The 22,442-nt window shown below is 40.2% G+C and overlaps 2 protein-coding genes and 1 non-coding gene across 8 annotated transcripts in view; 2 read left to right on the top strand and 1 right to left on the bottom strand.

The window, feature by feature from the left end:
- The first annotated feature begins 1,564 nt into the window (after positions 1-1,564).
- LOC122667876 lies at positions 1,565-3,302 on the top strand. 3 transcript variants are annotated; one of them, XM_043864335.1, is made up of 4 exons: positions 1,566-1,726; positions 1,863-2,051; positions 2,752-3,035; positions 3,094-3,302. In XM_043864335.1, the coding sequence occupies exons 1-3, from the start codon at positions 1,700-1,702 to the stop codon at positions 3,025-3,027; spliced, it is 492 nt and encodes a 163-aa protein (XP_043720270.1). In that variant the 5' UTR covers positions 1,566-1,699; the 3' UTR covers positions 3,028-3,035; positions 3,094-3,302. The 3 variants fall into 3 exon arrangements, with proteins under 3 accessions (XP_043720271.1, XP_043720270.1, XP_043720269.1); XM_043864334.1 differs by having other exon boundaries at positions 1,577-1,615; positions 1,646-1,726; positions 2,752-3,302; XM_043864336.1 differs by having other exon boundaries at positions 1,565-1,726; positions 1,863-2,053; positions 2,769-3,302.
- A 6,638-nt stretch (positions 3,303-9,940) lies between these two features.
- Positions 9,941-10,012, top strand: TRNAN-GUU. The gene has a single exon. It is a non-coding gene; the product is annotated as a tRNA-Asn (tRNA).
- A 1,210-nt stretch (positions 10,013-11,222) lies between these two features.
- LOC122667875 (IAA-alanine resistance protein 1) overlaps positions 11,223-22,442 on the bottom strand; it is a 58,332-nt gene continuing 47,112 nt past the window's right edge. For 3 of the 4 annotated variants that reach the window (XM_043864331.1, XM_043864330.1, XM_043864333.1), the window contains 6 exons: positions 14,008-14,291; positions 12,977-13,132; positions 12,724-12,831; positions 11,669-11,770; positions 11,519-11,563; positions 11,223-11,443 (listed from right to left, as the gene is read on the bottom strand). In XM_043864331.1, coding sequence (XP_043720266.1) covers positions 11,291-11,443; positions 11,519-11,563; positions 11,669-11,770; positions 12,724-12,831; positions 12,977-13,132; positions 14,008-14,291 — 848 coding nt within the window. In that variant the 3' untranslated portion in view covers positions 11,223-11,290. The remainder of the gene's footprint in view (positions 11,444-11,518; positions 11,564-11,668; positions 11,771-12,723; positions 12,832-12,976; positions 13,133-14,007; positions 14,292-22,442) is intronic. The other variant, XM_043864332.1, reaches the window with a different exon arrangement.

The following is a 22,442-nucleotide window of genomic DNA, read 5'->3' as shown; positions in this document are numbered from 1 at the left end:
TTCAGATCAGGAAAGGGGAGAGAGAATGAGAGGGAAAGGTAAAAATCAAAAAGTTAAAAACCAAAAGTAAAAAACCAGTAAAAGTTAAAATGCAAAACTACAAAGTAAATTTTTAATTTGGTTTTCTGACCGTTGGATCAGTCAGATACATGTGTCAATCATCTAAGAGTGTAATAGAGCAAAATGGAACGTATCAGTAATGGAGTAGATTAAAATCTTATCAATATCATCCCGAGGAATCGTTATCATCTACGGTCCCTGACCAGTGCGGTTCCTTAGTGCCTCTCACAAGAGGGGGGTGGGACCCACCCGGGGCACTTGACTAAACACTCTGCCCGGGTGGGGTCCACCTTCCTCTTGTGAGAGGCACTAAGGAACCGCATATGATAAAAATAGCATCCCGAGACCCAAACCTCAATCCCTCGAGAAAAGAGAAACTGCCACCCCATGATATATCTTCTAATTTGTTTCCTTGACGTTGATCATTGAGAGTGATAATTTGTTGGTAGTGGATATTCTGGACTCCAAAGTTTCAGCCATCCCATGGAGAATTTCTTAGTTGGTTGAAGATTGCAAGCTACATTCTTCCCTGTTTCCAGAATCTCCCACGTCTGTGTCTTCCGTAAAGCAAATCAAGTAGCTGATGTGTTAGCATCTACTGAAGCCTCCTCTCAATCTCAATGTACTTGGATCATTGATCCTCTTAATTGTATTTGTTCGGCTCTTGCTGCTGATGCGGCTGGAACTTTGTTCCAAAGATAATAAACTGTTTTCATAAAATTAAAAAAAAAAAAGTTGTTTATTTATTTCCTTTTCTGGTATGGATGAAACACTTGTCCCCATAGTTTTGATATTGGTATAAGATGCTGATACGTATTGATCGTATCGGACTGCTACAGGATCAAAATACCACTATTTGCGTTCAAACATGGCCGTAGAACCTGTGTATACTGTATACCTTCTAACATAAAAAGATCCAAAACCTAATAACGGTTATTTATTTGGAAAACTCTTTAAGCATCGGTCCCAAAAGAGAATGTCCATGGTGGGACCACAAAGATCACCCAATCAGATATTTGCTTTTACAGTACCCTTTAAATGTCTGTCTGTTTCATGAAACATCACATGGTCTGATGGTAAGGATTCTTGAAGCTCCAGCCCTGCTGCCTGCCTGCCTCATTCCGTATCTCTCATTGTAATTCTTATATTTTAAAGCTATTAAGGATTTATTTACACAACATTGAAATGAACAACGGCTACTAAAAGCAGAGCAGAGAAGGCAATCTTCTGGCTCTCTCTCTAGCTCTGCTCATTTCCTTGCCTTCTCTTCTCTTTTTTGTGCTTTTTCCCTCTTTTCTTGCTTTAGCGAACAGCACCCATTTCAAAAGAAAACCCAATTACTGTTCTTAAAGCAAGCAAAAGGGAAAAAAGCTCTGCCATAGAGATAGATACACAGCAATAAAGAAAGGAAAAGGTTTTGGCATTGTGGGAATCTTTCTCGTTTTCCAGTGTATATCTGATCCCACTGCACTCTCTCTCTCTCTCTCTGCCCCCCCCCCGCCCCTCCTTTCTCTTTTTTTTCACACACAATCACATCTCTCCTTCTTTCTCTACCTATCTCTCTCATTCTCAGGCTTTATGTGTGTGTGACTTCCTGAGATTGGTCATGGTTTTGGCTTGAGCTAATGTCCATTTCTCTATGGGTTTTTCATGTGGAGATGGATTTGTAAGACTCTTTTCTTTTTTCCCTTTTTTAACAACTTTAGTCTTCAAATTCTGGGTCAGTTTTTGTTTTCTTTTTTGCTTAAACGTTTGAGTTTTCTGGATTTTAATCCAGTCTCTTGTTTTGTTGGTCTTTTTAGGATAAACGAGAAGCCAAAGTTCCATTGAGGCCTGAGATTGAAGAGGCAGAGGTTCAAAGAGGTGTAGATATGCAGGGTGGTCATGGGTTGGAACTAGATCTAGAGTTCAAGCCAATAGAGCACCCAGTGGAGCCATCTGATGAGGACAGACCAGTCAAATGCCCAATGCCAGGCTCTTCAGTGTCAAATGTAAGGAAAAGTTCCATTTTTCTTCTTTGTAAGGTTTCATCTGATATTAATCTGTTATGTTCCTTTTGGCATTCTGGTTCCTCTTTTGGTTTTCACTATGCCTACTTCAGTTTCTCTTACATTGTTGAAACTTTTGCTTTTTTCTATGGACTAAATGAAACTAATCCTCAAACCATCTTATGTTTTCTCTGATGGGTTTTTTCCTCTGTTCTTTCTTTGAGAATTTATTTTGGTAATGTCAACAAATATTCTAATTAGTTCCATATATAGTGTAGTTTTAACACACTACATGCACTTACCCACCAAGACAAGTCCTAGATAAGAAGAGGAGACAAGCATAGATTCCAACCTTAAGACATAGTTTGACCAAGTTGGGAAAGGAAATATCTTTTCAATTTTTTCTTGAAACATCTCCAAGGAATGTTAAGGCAATGAATTCATATACTTGAGAACCCAAAAAACCTAAATCCTTATATTTTGAGTTTCACTTATCCCTGTATATCTACCAAGTTATAAAATCCCAAAGTTATTATCTTTTGGGCAAGTTTGATAGTTTTGGAATCAGTTTGGAATCTAGGCTGCTTCATTGTTTGATCTACTTAGTAGTTTCCACATTAAGGAAAACCTCATCAACTTTATATGGAAAGTGTGTTTAATCTTCTTACATCTCACAGATAGATTTCTTATTTTGTATGAAAAGGATGTACAAATGCGGGAGGAACGGTTAGCCGAAAGCTTGAGGAAGAGGGGAGAAGTATCAACAGATATGAATGAGGAAGGAATGTTGGTGGTGGCTGTTGAGCCTCCAGCTCGAGCAGTGCGTAAGAGGCATCATACTCTCACTCGCAACCATTCAATACCGCCGCTGCTCAAGAGGGCTCCTCTTCCTCCTTTACAAACTCAGAATAGTACAATCTTTCAAATGCTTCAACAGTGCAATGAGTATGATGAACCCATTCAAGATATGCAATATTAGATGATTACAACTTCTTCAGTTTGGTGTGTACCTGCCATTACAGAATAGTTAGTATTCAATATCTCAAAGTTCCACATATCTTCTATAAATACAGATAAAAGCCCAAATTTAAAATTTAAATCTGCTAGTGGGAAGGACTTGAAATGTCTATGGGGATAAGTATTCTATTGGGTATTTGGAAACCATGGTATAGCTCAATGTGAAAGTATCTGATTACTTTATACCTTCATGTGTTCAGTAATCAAACATGAACCCTGATCAGGATACGTTTTGCTCTCATAAGTCTATATACATTCACTGTTAAAATTTATCAGGAGCTCAACATTGTACATATAGCCTAAATGTAAAGATCAGAATCACTTTACCAAATAATTGTATCCATCTAAGCTTGAAATTGGGTTGAACAATGGGTGATGATGTTTATTCTCCTCAACAAATATGCTTTTTAATCTCATCATTAAGGAAAACGAACTTAAATGCAATGGATGTCCCACATTTTTGTTTTCGCAAAGGATCAGAAAGAATTGTATTAAAATGAAAGAAATGTTATAGGAGGACAATTGAGCATATCCAGAGAGAAAAAAAAAAAATACAAAGAGGGATGGTTGGAATCCACCTGCCATGTCTCTGGGTGCATCTTGCACTCCTGGGCAGAGAACATCATCCCTAACAATATATATCAACACTCCCCCATGTGTAGGACCACATACATAACTTTGCACGTGACTGATAGTATAAGGCTTAGAGGCATGACATCTTGGTGCCTTTTGGTGTGTTTTTATATATGCTCCACCCCAACCCCAGCTGCGTGGTGATTTTTGGAAAGTCCTTTTGAACTTTATTTGTTCCATCTCGGAACCGTTCTGCATTCTTGGTGATTTTAATGAGATCCTGAGGCAATGTGACAAGTTGGGTGCGAATCCGTTTCATTCTACCACTACTTCATCCCTTCTTTCTAGTTTGATCAACTCTTGTTCACTTGAGGAAACCACCCAACCTGATAAAGGAATGTCTTGACAAGGCCTTCTGTTCCCCCACTTAGTTTAACCTTTTTCCACTGACCTCCTTGAAAAAAGGGCTCGTCTCTCTGTTTGGACCATCATCCTATTATTTTAAATACTTGCCCCTCTAGGACCTCTTATAAAAAGTTATTTCACTTTCAACTTGCTTGGATACACCACCCTGACTTTAGTAACTTTGTCTCGACCTTTTGGAATAACAAGTCCTCTGACTCCTTCCCCTGCAGGTTATCCTCTTTTTCCAATCTTTTGAAATGCTGGAACTGTGATGTCTTTGGCCATATTGACTCTTAAAAAACAACTGGTCTGTGAGATTGGTAACTTGGAGGAGCTCTCCCCTTTACACAAGGATGACTTACTTCTGTCCTCAAATAAGCTTAAATGGATTTTAGATGCCGATGAGTGTTTTTGGTTGCAAAAATCTAGATAGAACTATATTTTGTTTGGTGATAGAAATACTAGATGTTTTCATGCCATGGCCAAACAGAATACTCGGTGTCAAGGCATTCTGTTCCCCCACTTGGTTTAACCTTTTTCCACTGACCTCCTTGAAAAAAGGGCTTGTCTCTCTGTTTGGACCATCATCCTATTATTTTAAATACTTGCCCCTCTAGGACCTCTTATAAAAAGTTATTTCACTTTCAACTTGCTTGGATACACCACCCTGACTTTAGTAACTTTGTCTCGACCTTTTGGAACAACAAGTCCTCTGACTCCTTCCCCTGCAGGTTATCCTCTTTTTCCAATCTTTTGAAATGCTGGAACCGTGATGTCTTTGGCCATATTGATACTCTTAAAAAACAACTGGTCTGTGAGATTGGTAACTTGGAGGAGCTCTCCCCTTTACACAAGGATGACTTGCTTCTGTCCTCAAATAAGCTTAAATGGATTTTAGATGTCGATGAGTGTTTTTGGTTGCAAAAATCTAGACAGAACTATATTTTGTTTGGTGATAGAAATACTAGATGTTTTCATGCCATGGCCAAACAGAATACTCGGTGTCATAAAATTGATTTTCTTTGTTTAGAAAATGGGGAGAAGGTTATCAACACCAAAGAGATAGCTCTGGCTTTTGCGGATCACTTCTCTAAAATTTTCACAACATCCTCTCCTCTTGATGCTGGCTTCGTTGAATGTCTCTTTTCCCCCTGTGTCCCTGTTTCTGCTGCTTCTTCCCTTTGCTCCCCCCCCCCCTCTTTTGAGGAATTAAAGTATGTGGTCTTCTCTTTTGGGCCTCTTAAAGCCCCAGGGATTGATGGTTTTCAGACCTGCTTTTTTCAGAAGTTTTGGGAGGACATCAAGGATTCTCTCCTTTGCTTCATCAGCAACTGCTTCTCCACTCTTTCTATCCTGCTGAGGTTAACCATACTCTTCTCTGTCTCATTCCTAAATTTGATTCTGCCTCTTTTGTTAGTGAATTTAGACCCATTAGTCTCTATTCTGTTCTTTATAAAATAATTGCTAAATTGGTTGCTAATAGATTAAAAAGTTTCCTCCCATCCTCTATTTCCCCTTTTCAGGGTGCCTTTGTCTTGGGCCAACAAATTTCTGATAATGTAATCATATCCCATGAAATATTCCATTACCTCAACCACAAGAAAGGCAAGTTGGGGTGGGTTGCCATTAAAATTGATATGTCTAAGGCCTATGACCATATGGAATGGTCTTTTATTACGGCCATTTTTAAATTCCTCGGGTTTGGGCAACAGTGGTGTGATTTCATTTTGCAGCTACTCTCCTCCATGACCTATTTTGTTAAGCTTGATGGCACCCCTTTTGGTTTCTTTAAGGTATCAAGAGGGATGAGGCAAGGATGCCCCTTGAGTCCTTATTTGTTTATTACTGGTATGGAGGTTCTCTCCCGGTTGATTGCTGCTTCTAGAGATCTCAATCTCTTCAGAGACATTCAAGTTGCCAGAGGTGCTCCTGAGATTACTCACATTCTATTTGCTGATGATGTTTTCATATTTTGCAGAGCCACTTCTGAGGATTTGCTTACTATTAAGGCCATTTTGGATCTTTTTTCGGATCTTTCGGGCCAGAAAATTAATTTCACCAAAAGTGGTTTACATTTTAGTAGGAATGTCTCCAAGTCTGAGAAAATTAATTTAAGTAGGATTTTGGGAATTCCTGAGATGCAGCTAGATTCCACATATTTAGGGACTAAACTTTTTCCTAAGAGATCTAAGGCTAAACAATTGATCCCACTGGTGCATAGAATCTCTTCTAGACTTTCTTCATGGAAATCTAACCACCTCTCTTTTGCAGGGTGTAGTGTACTTATAAAATCTGTTTTAAATTCATTCTCTGCTTGTCTCATGAGCTGTTTTTATTTTCCTAAAGCTATCTATAAGCAAATTGATTCTGTAAGTTATAATTTCTGGTCTGGTGGGACTAATTTGCATAAAAAAAAATCTCTTGTTTCGTGGAAGGTTATGAGTTCACCCATCCACCTTGGGGGTCTTGGCTTTCGTCCAGCCCATACCCATAATCAGGCTCTCCTTCTTAAATTGGGATGGCGGTTGTTATCTGAGAGTACCTCTATTTGGGCTAGGGTGTTGAAAGCTAAGTACTTTCCTTAGACCTCTCTTTTTGACCCTGCTACTAGATTAAAAAAAGGATCCTGGTGTTGGAACAGTATCTCCAAGATCATCCAGCCCCTCCAATCTTTCTATTTTCCAAGGATTGGTAATGGTAGGGATACCTATTTTTGGACTGATCCCTGGATACCTTCTATTCCGGCCTTTACCATCAAACCTGACACTTCTCAGAGGGTCTATCCCGAGAAGGTTAATTTGTTCCTCTCAAACCTGTCATGGAATGAGGATCTTATCAGAGATACAACCCCATCTCTGATGACAAAGATCCTTAACATCCCCTGCTCTGAGTCCCCAGACTCTTGGTGGTGCATGCTTGCTAGGGATGGTCGCTTTAAAACCAAATTAGCGGCTTCTTTTCTTTCTAGCACTTCTTTAACTGACTTCTATCGCTTGGTGGAAATTTTTTGGAAACTCAAACTTCATCCTAAGCTTAAATTTTTCTTCTGGCGTGTATTAAATGCAGGGATTCCGGTTAAGGATTCTATTTCGAAATGGACTTAGATCGAACCCACTTGTGCTCTCTATGGCACTTATAATGAGACCCTCTGACATATCTTCCTCTCTTGTGACTGGGTTAAGCACATCTGGGTAGCTGGTCCTTTGGGTCTGAGGACTGAATTCATTTTATTCCCATCTCTCAGACATTACTGCATCTCTGCTTTGCTTGACCGATAGCTTGACAATCCCTCTCTGATTTGGTTTTTTTCTATTTTTATTAATAATTGCTATGTTATTTGGCAGGCCGACTAGAAACAATTATGTATTTAATTCTGTGCGTCCTAACCCTGGCCAAGTTCTTTGAAGAATAAACCAGTGGTTATCGGATTTGAATATTTCCCCTCCTCCCCTTATTTTATAAATCAGATGTTTTGTCTTCTCCTCATTCGGATTATTCAGTTTATACTAACTCTGCATCTTCTTCTAGGATTGATTTACCAATATTAGATTTTCCTGTTTTGTTATACGCAGGATTTGACTGCAAAGATATAGGTAAGCCAGGATGGGTCTTTGGTTTTTTGGTAGATGGGAAACTTCTTTTTCTGACAGCCGGCCAAAGTAAAAAAAACCATTTTTTGGAACCAGAGCTGACTGGGATTCTCTACGGACTAGATTTTGCTGCCTTGAGAGGTTTGAAGTTGAAAGAAGTTTGGTGCTCAAATGAGGTGCTACCAGGACTTCTTCCAACTCTATCCCTTTCCCCATGGCCCCTTGAAGTTTTAGATTATTTTTTGAAGATTAGGGTTAGAACTCCTGAAGTCTCCTTTAAGCAGATTACTAATCCTTCTCTTGTTAACTGATTTAGGTGTTTTATAGCAACTGCTCCCCATACCCCTTACTGCATAGACTATTGTACAAATGCTCCTCTTTGCTAATCTTATAAATATTTTCTTTCCATAAAAAAAAAAAAAAAAGGCTTAGAGGCATGAAAACACGACACAAACCTCTCGCACTTGCCAAGGATTGAATGCCTTCTTAACCCAAAAGCTCAAACAGTTGAGGACAAGAACAATGTATATCAACACCCCTCTCCGCACTTGCAAAATTGAGACATGCAATAGGGGAATATGATTCAAAATAATCGATCTTCATATGCCTTAAGTGTAGTCTTTGGCAACTAAATGAGCTTTTGAACCACTCAACAATGTGGTCAAAGTGATACTTGATAGGATAAACCCAACGACACTTCACAAGCTTCTTTCTAGAGACAAATATTCAACCCAAGATAAGAAAACATCTCTTACTAAGTTTTGGGAACATAATGCTCAAATAAAGACAAAACAAAAACTTAAGGCATTAGGTGAAGATGACCAAAGAGTACTTAAAGACACATCCTAGGTCCAAACCAATGTGGGATTATACCTCTATAACTCCCAATATCTTAACGTTCCCCCTAGGAGTGAGCCGCCTTATCTACGAAGTAGAGCGACCTCACTATATCAATGAGTAAAGGGCTCGCCGAATCTTGAAAAATGGGAGACGTTGTTTTTTTTAAAAATTAGGGAAAGCGCCCTGTCTGCTGGCTCCTGTTCGGATGTCCTCCTTTTCAATAACCCTTTGTGGGTCTTTTTAAAGTGGTTTCAAGGTTAGTGGATTCCTTTCTCTCTTGTTCAGGGCTACTATTCCTTCCCCACCCACCTACTGGGGGTAAAAGTGATGGTTGGAGATGGGTGGCATTGCCCGGATTGTATGCTTGATAAGCGGATCGTGTTGCTTCTCCAAGTGGGTAGGCACCATCGCACCAATGAATAGTAGGGGCGCTCACCTCTCAAATGATACAACGTATATAAGTGGGATTGCGATTCAAGTAAATAATAGTAGGGGTAGATTGATTCGATCAATTCACTCAGTAGCATTATTGTCGATTCTGTAGTGGAAGTACAAGCCGGCCACAAGGGATTGTGATGTCTTTCTATGGTATCGCAGGTCTGTTCATTAGCTCCTATTTGTGGTGCACAATTTCGTGGAATGTAGGTAGTTGGATTAGAGGGCTAAAGGTGGGCAAGGTTGGAAGGATGGCCCTTACGTGAGGGCTAAAGGTAGGGAAGGAAACGAAGTTCTTGTATCATCACAACCCCTTTTTTTTATCGCTCGAAGCTGAATGAAAGTCTTTCCTTTGGCTCCTCTAATTGGCAAGGGTTTGAGCCTGGTGATTAGCTTTAGCTTCTAGACTAGCATCCGGGAAAAGGAGGATAAGAAAGACCGGGCAGTTAGTTTCACAATCCACTCTTTCTATTCACTCTAGGCCAAAGTGGAAGAGAAGGAAATGGTAGAGAGATTCGGCATGGTGCTCACTGAACCTCCGTAATATCTAGCAAGTCGAGTCTTATGTCGGTCATATAGAACACCAACACATAGAAAAAGGGCTGGAGGAACCGGTCCATGACTTGACATCGGTGGAATGTTACCTCCAATTCCCTATATGTTCGATAGAGCCAAAGATTCCCCCCACTGATCGAAGTACCATATCTCAATGGATTGACGTAATTTTTCTACCATGTGTACATTCCCATAATGATGGTGTTTTTCCAGAATCAAACTTTGTTGTTTAACATCTTGGACTAGCCATCCCTGAGAAGATATTGTTAAAAGTTCATCAATTCCTAATGAAATGGATGTAGTAGTGGCTTGCTAGAAACCCAGAGTCTTTACTGGATCCAGGATGTGTGATGTATATGCCATTCTGAATTGATAATTTCTTTTTCACTTTTTGATTTTTTTTTCGAGTTCTTTTAAAATGGGTTTAAAAAAAGATGGTTGTTTTCGGAGAGAATATGAGATCTAATCTCCCGTTGTTCCTCAATAGCTCAGTGGTAGAGCGGTCGATTGTTAACCGACTGGTCGTAGGTTCGAATCCTACTTGGGGAGATTTGATTCATTCGGAATTAAATGAATTCAGAAAGAAAATTGAATATCTTTCTTCATCTTTACAAAAGAAAAAAGAAAATGGGCAAACGATGGGAATTGAACCCGCGCATAGTGGATTCAGAATCAATTGCCTTAATCCACTTGGCTACATCCGCCCTCGCTCTTTCTAAAAGATTCAATAGATTCTTTTCTTAGCTCCATTATATAACCAAAAAAGAAAAACTGATCTTGCTACTTATTGGGAAGGAAAAGAATGACTGTTGTCGAAGAGTGCTGAGAATGGATCCCGGAAGCCTACGGCTGAGAACTGTTACTGGAAGCCTTTCTTGAAAAATGGAAGAAAAAGCCCCAACGTTAGGAGTTAAAAACCTGCTATGAAAAAAGAAAGAGGGCTAGGATCGACACATTGATTTTTCGCAAATTTTTTTTTGAACCGTATGCATCCATAGGTGCTTGTACGGTTCCTAAAGGATACTATTTTGTCCTAATCGCATGTCTTCTACATACTACCGGATAGACAGTTTATGGAGGATAGCAAACAAAATTGGCTATAAACCGTTTATCCCAAAAGCTCGAGCTATTAAACAAAAGCTCGAGCTATTAAACAAAAGCATCAACAATGTATATTAACACTTAAGATTATTTTTACTACCAAATACCAAACTATATCAGCAATAAGTGTTTATTAGCAGCTATATGTCAGCAAATGGGTACAAATTGATCAATTGATTTTCAAATAAAAATTGCCAGAGATGATGGACCCTACCAACCTTGTGATCTGCATGGAGGCAAATGTTGGGTTGAACCACAAGTAAGCTACCCATTATACAAAAAAACTGCACCAGGCCCAATGTGAATAGTTAGGCCCTTCCTTTTCCTTGCTTGGATTCCAACCATTTTAAAATAAACTTTGGTTACATTTTAAGAAAAATGCACCAGGTCAAAGGATGAAAAAGTCCGGTTCAAATTTTTTTTTTTTTTCCTGGTTTGACTACCAGTGTTCATCGCAAACCAGGAAAGTTCTGCTTCACCAGATGGCCCAGCCTAGTTTCAAAAAATTATGGGGCAAAGGTGTGTGCACACACTGTACAGGGATCAAGGCAGCCTTCTCAGAATAAAAAAGAGATCCCATGTGACCAATTACAATACCCTCCATAACAACGAGCAGAGAAGAATGGAACTGATTGCACAAACAGAAAGTAAAAAAGATAAATAGAAGAAAAAAAATTGATTGACACTTATATCTAGATTACAGAAACTGGTGGTGTGAATGCACTTTCACTCCACAAGGGAAATACAGAGTGCAACTGCCATGCCCATAATTAGTGAGGTCAGTTGGATTGCTGAACTTTTAAATGTGGAGTTCCCACTATTCATTTCTGGGAGAACACCAGCAACAGCGATGTAGATGAACCCACCAGCAGTAAATCCCTGCAAAGAAAGTCGTAATCTATCAACAACCGGACTGGACCAAACACACGCAATCCTTAAGAGGGAGATTTTCACCTCAATCAATGAAGATTGTCCTGGATCTCGTCCAATGAGCAAAGCCTGTGAAAGCAGAGACAATAATTGTTTATTTTATTTATTTATTTTGCAAGGGAAGGGGAGAAAATTTTAAAGATGATAAAAAAAGCCACAAACAAATGTACTTACCAATGCAGTTCCTGCCAAAGCCACAAGTGCGGACAAGAAGTTGAAAAAGAGGGCTTTCGAGACACTGAAACCTGACCTCACCAAGATTCCAAAGTCACCAACCTGCAAAAAAGGATAAACCGATCTAAAAATCCAAAGAAATGGTTGTACAGAGATGGGCAGCTCTTGCTATCCATTGGTCTGAACATCCTAATACTACAAATTCCTTTGATTCTAACTCCAATTATAGACAGGAACTAAGTACAAAGAGAGGACCGTGCAAATGGCTGTAAGGAGTGGTCAAAGTGTCAGGAGACACTAAAATCCATCGAACAATCCTCCAAGAATCCCTGCAGCTGAAATTTACGTTATGGGGTGATTCTCTGGCAGCAGTTGTGATTGCCTTAACGTTCCTCTTTGAGAAATTATCTCTATCCTAATGTTGCAGATATGCTATCACAATTTTGTTATTAGTTTACATATTGAAACACATGATTTCTTAGATGTCACATTAATAAATATCTTTCATCTTCCAAATAAGTTGCTGCCAGGCTGGTGGCCCCTGCACCAGCATGGGGGCCTATGAGGGAACGCGCCACGGCATCAATAGGATGGGATCTTCGCATTTCACAGGGGGCAGTGCCGTCATTTCGAACCCCTCTGTGTTTGGGAGCAGGTGCCACACAACCTGACAGGGATCTTTTTTCCCTTGGATTAAATATGCTTCTGTTTGCACAGATCCTCTTCTGGGGTTCTAGGGTTTCCAAAATTCCACGCTTTTCCCACTTCCAATACTCATCTATAATACAAATTAAAAGGGACTCTTTTTTTCTCCCAAGCCTTTCCTCTTATCCTCAACCTACCTTTTTCTTTTGAGTTCTTCTCTTAAAAAATCAGAATATTTCAAAATTTCATTTCCATATTAGTTCTATTTTCTCAATTTTCTTTTAAAAAATAAAAATCATCATATAATCCTCCCTCTTTCTCCAGAAACTGCAACAAAAGCTATCCTCTTGAGAAAGCTTATGTACATGCTATATCAAGAAAAAAGGTGCAGTAAGGTCAAAGAGAGGAACCTCTTGAGGAAGCTCATGTGCGAGCAGAAATAATGTCCGAGACCATCCACCAATAGTACCATTAAGCAGGAAAGCACTTCCTAGAGCCATGCCATCAGTGAAATTGTGCTGCAACATTGAGAAAAAATAATGTCTGAATACATAAAGACTTGCTTTAGTCACATCGAAATAAAATTAGTTCCCTGCTAGACATGAAAATTTCTTCAATAATTTCATAGGAGCTTCAGGATCAATATCAGGGAGACAGACTTACAACACCATCAGAGAAGAGATTCAGATAACCAAACACTAAATTTGAGGGAGACGAAGTAAGCCCTTTTTCAGTGGAGGGAGTCAATTTATTAGCTGAGCCATTTGCAGCATCAAAACCTGGTTTACCATCATCACTGGCAACCGTAGTTGTGGTTCTCTGTTTCAGAAAGAAAAAAACAATATTATGGTCTTAAAAATATTTCATGATAATGTGGCCAGTCTTTCTCATTAAAGTATTCATCTTTACTGTACAGAAGAGGAGTCAATAAGGGCATGTAAAAATGAAATTTCCTACAGTTCTTCAATCTGTATCATTTATATCATATTTAGCATTCTTCGCATCTGCATCTGGGATGCAATGTTACAGTTGTGGTCAAGAACTGGATGCAATTATCTACTCAACAAAGTTACAAGCTCATATGCTGCAAAGATAAATAAATGCAAAACTCTCATAGCTTGAACGCAATGAGAAATTGATCGAAAATTGAGATTGATGCAGAGAAGCACACCATTCAGTCATTGATGATAAAACGTATATAGACATGCTACAGCAGGGAATGTCATCAGAAGAAATTAGTCATAAGTAATAGTTGCCTCTGCTGAAGTCTGTCGTTACCAACATAAATAAATAAGAAATAAAGAAAATGTTATGTTTTCAGAATTAAGAAAGGAACTTTCTTAAAGTCTATTCACAAAACTAAGACTGGTTTTACTGTCTGTAAGCTAGTTTTCAGTGGACAAGTGTTGTTCATAATGAACTACCAACCACTACCAAGTGAAAAAATAAAAACAAAACCAAATCTTTTTTAAACAGAGATTTTACAGTATATCACAAGATACATTCCAAGAACGCACAAGGAAATTTTGAAGTCCTGAATAAAAATGGAAGCCTCTGGGCTAGCATGATACTCAAAGATTTCAAGTCAGAAGAAAACTTTAACAATGATAATTGAAGACTTTATAAAGGCATCAAAATATGAAAATTCTTTTTGGAAGCATATGAAACATCATAATGTACTAGTTTTAGATTACCTTACGAAGAAGAGATTCATGCTGAGCATAGTTTTCTTCATTTGAGTTGTTATCAGAGACTCCATCTAATACTTTTTCGTTCGATAACTTTTCTGTTACATTCCCATCCTTTTCATCAACAGACTGCAACGTATGGCTATCATGAACATCAATGTCATCTGACTTCTTACTGTTCTTATGGTGATGGTGGTGATGACCATGACCCCATGCTTTCACTCCATTTCCAGAATAAGCTTCAACATACCTCACAACCTTCTCTACCAGAAGAAAAAGAACAATTCCAGCTGCAACAACCAAAATATCACCATCAGGAAATCAAGATATTGAAACAACCTATACTGTGTGACTCACGAGAACAAGAATCAGAAGTAGAAACCAAAAGCCTTATAGGTAACAAAGACCAACACCATATATACAAGACAGCAAACAATAGCAAGTCACTAACTCAAGTTAAAAAGAATATGCCAAATGGTCAGACTCATCAGTCAACTGAAAACTTGGTACTAGTCGACACCTAGTTGCTTCTAGTCCACCCTGCCTAACTAGTACCTAAGTAAATGTTGGTATATGTTGTAATATGGGTACAAGGGTAGAATTGTCTATAGGGGTATTTTGGTCTTGTACTCATTCTAGAATATTCTATTCATATTATAAATAAAGCTGGCCTGTGTCTCATTGACACAACTCATTCACTCAATTTCTTCATCATGGTATCCAGAGCCAAGAGAAATCGATCTAGGGTTTTGTGCTATGCATGAGAGCCACATCGCAGCAGCCGCCATCCCTCACCAAATCGCAGCACCACCACTTCCGCCTCTCTCTCAACTCTCGGTTTTCTCTCTGTCTCTCTCTCTTCCAGCGAGACTACCGCCCCCCAAACCTTTTTCCGCCTTTTTCACCCCTCCAACCCTTTTCTGCCGTACCCACCTTCTTTCTGCCACCACCGCCATAACCGCAGGGGCCCCCTTCCCTGTTTCTCCCTTTCGGCCTCCCATGGTGGTGAGTGTATCCCACCAAGGGTTCTTTTTTCTCTCTATTATGAGATAAAATCTCCCTTTTATCTTGGAGATTTTTATGTGATGCTTCTTTAAGTGAGATTTGTGATTTTTGCCTTCATCCGCAACCATGTCTGACGACGAACATTCAACCATATCTTCTGGACAAGGAGGGTCCTCCGTGCATCATGAGAAGGATTTCCCTACATTCCAAACTAACTCTGTCAAACTTGATGGAAACAATTACCTCACGTGGTTGAGGTCTGTTTTGCTTGTTGTTGGTTCCCGTGGTTTGACAGGCCACCTGACTGGTACCTCTGTTCGTCCTACTGCTGCTGGTAAGGCCTAGGAAAAATGGGATATCGATGAGTGCCTTATGACGTCCTTCCTTCTCAGTTCTATTGATCCTATAATTTCCCAGAGTTATCTTCTCCTAGAGATTCATAAGATGGAACAGAAGAATCTTACTCTCAGCCAGTACTATAATACCATGAGGGGAATTTGGCAGACCTTGGATTTTTATGGGAAATTTACAGCTACATGCCAGGCTGACACTATCGCTTATTGCAAGTGGGAAGAAAAGCTTCGGGCTTATGATTTTTTGGCTGGGCTGAATATGGAGTACGACCCGATCTGCTCTCATGTGTTGAATAAGGATCCCTTTCCTACTCTGGCACAAGCCTATACAATTGTGGCTTCCGAAGAAAGCCGGCATGAAGCTATGGTTCATCCCCCACCTATGGAGCATGTTGCCCTTTATACGGCCCCTTCCAAAGGGCCTTTGACCTCTTCTGCCGGATCCACTGGGGCTCCTATTCGTGGTATTACTCAGCCTGGTAGACCTCCTGTGAAATGTGACTACTATGGGAAAGAATGCCACACCAAGGATCGTTGTTGGAAGCTCCATGGTCGACCACCCGAGTCTCGTGGGCGTGGTCAACCACGGTCTGGAGGAAGCCATCAGTCCATCTCTAAAGATGATTCTTCGAGTACACCTCTCTCTACCGATGAGCTGACTCACCTGCGTAGTTTGATGTCTAGGCTGGAATCTACTACTCCAGCACCTTCGGCCCATACCAGTGTTGCCTCTACCACTATTGCCCCTTCCTATGAGAGTTCCACCACAGGTATTACGTTTTGTGGTCATAACTCCTCTATCAAATCGATTTCTTGGATTATTGACTCTGGAACTACTGACCACATGACGAGTTTTGCTTCAATTTTTTCTCAATATTCTCCATTAGCTGGTAATAATAAGGTTGGGTTGCTAATGGTCCTTTTTAACCTATCTCAGGCAAGGGTGTTATAAAATGTTCACCTTCTCTTTCCTTATCCTTTGTACTCCATGTTCCAAAATTTTCTACTAACCTGTTATCCATTAGTAGTATTACACATGAGCTGAATTGTAAAGTCAATTTCTTTCCTTCTCACTGTGTATTTCAGGACTTGGACACGACAGTACGATTGCATGTGGTAAGATGGAAGGTAGCCTGAACCTGTTAGAGCAGCCTCCTACTGCATTATCTACTATGGCTTCTCTCCCAGGATCTGCTTCCAAAGCCCTTGCTGATTTGCACACTTGGCATCGTCGATTGGGATACCCACCCTTAAGAATTCTCTCTAGTTTATTTCCTAGTTTTACTAAGTCATGTAATTTGAACAATTTTCACTGTGACGCTTGCATTCTTGCAAAGCAAACCAGAAGTACCTATCATGTTTCAGATAAACATAGCTTAGTTCCTTTCAGTTTAATTCATTCTGATGTGTGGGGCCATGCCCGTGTGGTTTCCTCTTCTAGTTATCGTTGGTTTGTGACATTTATTGATTGTTATAGATGAACTACATGGGTTTATTTAGTGCAACAAAAAAGTGATGTGTTCCATATTTTTCAGCATTTTCATAACATGGTTACTACTCAGTTTGATGCCAAAAACAGAATTCTACGGTTTGATAATGGCATTGAGTACTCGGTTGGGACCTTTCAGTCCTATTTTTCTGCCCATGGGATTATCCATCAAACCTCCTGTGTTGACACTCCACCTCAAAATGGAGTAGCAGAGAGGAAGGACCATCATCTTCTTGAGGTTGCTAGGTCCTTACTTTTTGCTATGAATGTTCTTGTTAACAAAACTGAATTAGGGAATAATGCTTGGATAGTCTAAGACAGACCCCAAGCTATGTATTTATAATAAAGAGTCAAAACTACATGGACAAAATTGCCCCTAACATAGCCGAGATGGCTGTACACAAAATAGAAATAGTAAAAAATCTAGAATATCCTCACGGAATTCTGGCCCACACAATCCAACACTCCCCCTCAAGTTGGTGCATATATGTCATGCATGCCCAACTTGACTACAACAGGATGAAACACTTTGACACTTAGTCCCTTAATGAACACATCGGCTAACTGATTAGCAGACTTCACAAAGGGAACACAGATGAGTCCGGCTTCGAGCCTTTCCTTGATGAAATGTCGATCAACCTCCACATGCTCAGTACGATCATGCTGGACAGGTTATGAGCAATGCTAATGGCCACTTTATTATTACAATATAGCATCATGGGAAGATGGACAGCAACACCAATATCTTGCAACAGTCCTCTAAGCCACAAAAGTTCACAGATTCCTTGTGCCATGGCACAGAACTCTGTTTTAGCACTGGATCTTGCCACAACATTTTGCTTCTTGCTACGCCATGTGATAAGGTTTCCACCCACAAAAGAACAATATTCAGAAATGATTTTTTTGTCAGTAGAGCCAGCCCAATCGACATCAGTATAAGCTTCAACTTTTAGATGGGAGATAAAAGTATTCCTTTTCCTGGAGCAGACTTCAAATATCGCAAGATGCGAAGAATTGCCTCCATATGAGAGGAATAAGGATCATGAATAAACTGGCTTACCAAACTCACTGCAATGGCTATGTCTAGTCGTGTATGAGAGAGGTAAATCAATTTGCCCACTAATCGCTGATAACGACCTTGGTCAACAAGTTCACTTTCTTTCTCCTTAAGTCATGTAGTAGCTTCCATAGGAGTATCTGAAGGATGACACCCTAACAGCCCAGTCTCAGATAATAGATCTAGGGTATATTTTCTTCGAAAAAGAAAGATGCCCTTTGAAGATCGAGCAACCTCTATCCCTAGAAAATATTTTAGAGTTCCCAGATCCTTTATTTCAAACTCACGGCCAAGGAAGAGCTTCAATTTGTTGATCTCATCACCATCATTTCTGGTCACTACAATATCATCAACATAGACTATGAGGATAGTTACCTTATCATCAACTCGTTTGATGAACAAGGTATGATCAGCATTGCTTTGCTTGTATCCCATAGAAACCATAGCCTTGTGAAAAGTATCGAACCAAGCTCTAGGTGACTGCTTCAACCCATAAAGAGCACACTTTAATTTACAAACTTTGCCCCAGGTAGTACCATCAGAGAAGCCTGGTGGAATGTCCATATATACCTCTTCCTCTAGCTCTCCATGGAGGAAGGCATTCTTCACATCTAACTGCTGAAGATCCCATCCCAGATTCACAGCTCAAGATAACAATACTCTTACAGTGTTGAGTTTTGCTACTGGTGCGAAGGTCTCCTGGTAGTCAACTCTATATGTCAGAGTAAAGCCCTTTGCAACCAAACGTGCCTTGTATCAGTCCACTGTTCCATCTGCCTTCTGTTTGACCACAAACACCCATTTACATCCCACTGGTTTTTTCCCTGAAGGAAGAGCCACAAGATCCAACGTATTATTTTTTTTCAATGCTCTCATTTCTTTCAACATTGCTGCCTTCCACTTTCCACTTGTAGATGCTTCCTGCCAAGTTTTAGGAATGGAAACAAAAGAAAGAGAGGATACAAATGCATGAAAGGAAGGAGAAAGAGAACTATAAGAAATAAAACGAGATATGGGATGTTGAGTACAAGTCCTAGTACCTTTGCGATGAGCAATAGGTAGGTCGGAAGAAGAGGTCTTACTAGGAGAAGAAGGATTTAGATCTTGAGTCAGCAACTGGAGTTAGAATATAGGTTTAGGAAATAAGAAGAGAGAAGGAAGAGGTTGGAGGAAGAAGAAGATAGCAAGAGAGAAGAGAGAAGAGTGTATTGGGCTGTAACGATTGTGAATGGAGAGACTTCTCCATTCACCATATATTCATTTAATCATCACTAATAGGAATTACATCCACCTCCCTAGGGAGGTATAAGGGAAACAAAGAAGAAATAGAAGAATTACAAAATAAGGCAACTAGTGATAGACTAGTTCCTAAACTACCCCTAGTACATGACTTCTAACACTCCCCCTCAAGCTGGAGAATATATATCATGCATTCCCAGCTTGCTTAGGAAGGAACTAAACTGAGGAGAACCAAGAGCTTTGGTGAAGATATCGGCCAACTGATCCCCAGTCTTCACAAAAGGAGTACAAATACAGCCAGAGTCTATCTTCTCCTTGATGAAATGCCTATCAACCTCAATGTGCTTAGTCCGGTCATGTTGCACAGGGTTGTGGGCAATACTGATGGCAGCCTTGTTGTCACAGTACAGTCTCATGGGCCCTTCAGTGTCAAATCCCAGTTCTTGAACAAGTCTTTTTTAGCCAGATGAGCTCACACACTCCATGTGCCATAGCTCTAAATTCTGCCTTGGAACTAGATCTGGCCACAGCATGCTGTTTCTTGCTCCTTCATGTGACTAAGTTACCTCCCACAAAGGTACAATAGCCGGAGGTAGATCTCCTATCTGTAATGGAACCAGCCCAATCGGCATCTGTGAAGCCTTCCACTCTCAAGTGGTTGTGCCTTGCATACAACAATCCTTTCCTTGGAGAGGACTTCAAATACCTTAGAATGCGATACACAGCATCCAAATGGCCACTCTTGGGAGCATGCATGAATTGACTGACAACTCCCACTGCATAAGAGATATCTGGCCAAGTCATAGAGAGATAGATAAGTTTCTCCATTAGCCTTTGATACTTCCTTGCATCAACAAGAGAGGGACCACAATCCTCTCCTAGTTTGTGATTCTGCTCAATAGGAGAGCTAGCTGGTTTGTAGCCTAACATCCCTGTCTCTGTCAACAGGTCAAGAATAAACCTCCTCTGACATATGTTGATCCCTTTCTTGGTCCTTGATACTTCTATTCCTAAGAAGTACTTCAAGGGACCCAGATCTTTGATCTCAAATTGCTGTGCCAGGTAGCTCTTCAATTTACCTATCTCAGCTGTATCATCTCCTGTGACCACGATATCATCAACATAGACAATGAGAGCTGTGATAGTACCATTACTCCGCTTGGTAAAGAGAGTATGATCAGCTTGGCTCTGGGAATATCCATTTTTCAGAATGACCTGTCGGAAGCGCTCAAACCATGCCTTTGGTGACTGTTTGAGACCATATAGAGCCTTCTTAAGGAGACACACTTTCCCTTCAGCTGAGGGCATCTTGAAGCCTGGTGGAGTTTGCATGTACACTTCCTCTTCCAAATCACCATGAAGGAAGGCATTCTTCACATCCAACTGATATAAGGGCCAATCTTTGTTGGCAGCTAAGGATAAAAGAACTCTTATTGACTTATGCTTGGCCACAGGGGCAAATGTCTTCTGGTAGTCAATTCTATAGACTTGACTGTACCCCTTGGCCACCAACCTTGCGTTGTATCTCTCAATACTGCCATCAGATTTATACTTGATTGTGTAGACCCATCTGCATCCAACTGGGACACGTCCCTTGGGAAGGTTAACAAGTTGCCAAGTACCATTCTTCTCAAGTGCCATCATCTACTCAGACATGGCTTGTCTCCACATTGGGTCAGACTTAGCATCAATGACATTCTTGGGAATGGAAGCAGTAGAAAGAGCAGAAATAAAGGCAAGTCCTGTAGGAGAAATTGCATCATAGGAAACAAACTGGGATATAGGATTAGTACAAGTTCTTTTCCCTTTCCTAATAGCAATAGGAAGGTCCAAATCGGAAATGTCACCTGATTGCGAAGGATGAATCTCAGGATGTGGATCTGGATCTGAAGAGGACTCTTGGTAGATCATCTTTCTCGTATTATGCAAGCTTTCACCTTTTTTGTATGTAAGGTGGTAATCCTTCTCCTTACCAGAACCACTTTCAACAACCAAATCTGTATTCCCCCCTGGTTGATCATTAATCTCAACCACATCTACAGTCCTGTGTTTTCCAATGTCAAGCAGAAAAGGAGATGTAGGTAGAATAGAAAAGAAGAAATCATCAGTAGCCTGTTCACTCCCACAATTCTCCCCCTGAAGAGGATGCTGAGAAGGAACAAAGAAAGGGACAGATTCAAGGAAGGTAACATCCTTGGAAATGAAACTTTGGCGGGAAGAAGGATGATAACACCTGTACCCCTTGGTAGTAGAAGAGTACCCAAGAAAGAGACACTTAAGAGCTTTGGGATCAAGTTTAGTGCGAGCAGATTTGTTAACATGCACATAACAAACACAACCAAAGACTCTAGGAGGAAGAGAAAAAACAGAGGCCTTGGGAGATAAGATGTCCAAGCCTCCAAGGAAGATTTGTAGTTAAGAAGCTTGGTAGGCATACGATTGATGAGAAAGGAGGCGGTTAGAAGAGCCACAGACCAGAAGGTCTTGGGGATATGCATGCCCAGCAAGAGACTACGGGTGACCTCTAGGAGATGGCGATTTTTCCTCTCAGCAACCCCATTTTGTTGGGGCGTGTCAACACACGCTAGCTAATGGATAATGCCATTAGTAAAGAAGTCTTGAAGGCCACCAAACATATACTCTCCCCCTTTATCAGAACGCACAATTTTGATGCGGGTCTCAAATTGGGTAAGAATCATTTTGTAAAAATTCTGAAAGGCATCACAAACATCACTCTTATGCTTCAAAAGAATAGTCCATGTGGCAAGTGAAAAATCATCAACAAATGACACAAAGTAATGATAGCTAAATAAAGAAGTAGTAGGGGAAGGACCCCACACATCAGTATGCACAATATGAAAAGGAGCAACAGTTCTATTACCATGATAAGGATATGAAGACCTACAATGTTTGGCAAACATACAGGTTTCACATTGAAAAACATGAGAAGAGGCAATAGATGAAAATAAGTAAGGCAACTGTTTCCTCATTACAACAAAAGATGGATGGCCAAGACGGCGATGCCATAACATAACAGAATCCACAGAACTACTATCGTTTCGGCCACACACATAGGAATGAGCTGTGGGCAAAAACAGATAAAAAAAGTAGACGCCTTTCTCCTCACGTCCACTACCAATAATCCTCTTCGTCACCAAATCCTGAAAAAGACAGTGAGAAGGAAAAAATGTGACACAGCAGTTGAGAGATTTAGTCAGATGACTCCCAGATAGAAGATTCAGAGTAAGGTTAGGGACATGAAGAACAGAAGAAAGTGAAATAGATGATGTCATAGGGA

The sequence above is a fragment of the Telopea speciosissima genome, chromosome 7 (genome assembly GCF_018873765.1).
Source record: "Telopea speciosissima isolate NSW1024214 ecotype Mountain lineage chromosome 7, Tspe_v1, whole genome shotgun sequence".
Lineage (NCBI taxonomy): Eukaryota > Viridiplantae > Streptophyta > Magnoliopsida > Proteales > Proteaceae > Telopea > Telopea speciosissima.
This window is presented reverse-complemented; position numbering and strand designations above follow the sequence as displayed.

Coding starts and splice junctions, on each gene's coding strand:
- LOC122667876 (XM_043864335.1), top strand. CDS start 1,700: ATGGGTTTTTCATGTGGAGATGGATTT. Junction 1,727..1,862: donor TTTCATGTGGAGATGGATTT/GTAAGACTCTTT, acceptor TGGTCTTTTTAG/GATAAACGAGAAGCCAAAGT. Junction 2,052..2,751: donor CAGGCTCTTCAGTGTCAAAT/GTAAGGAAAAGT, acceptor TTGTATGAAAAG/GATGTACAAATGCGGGAGGA.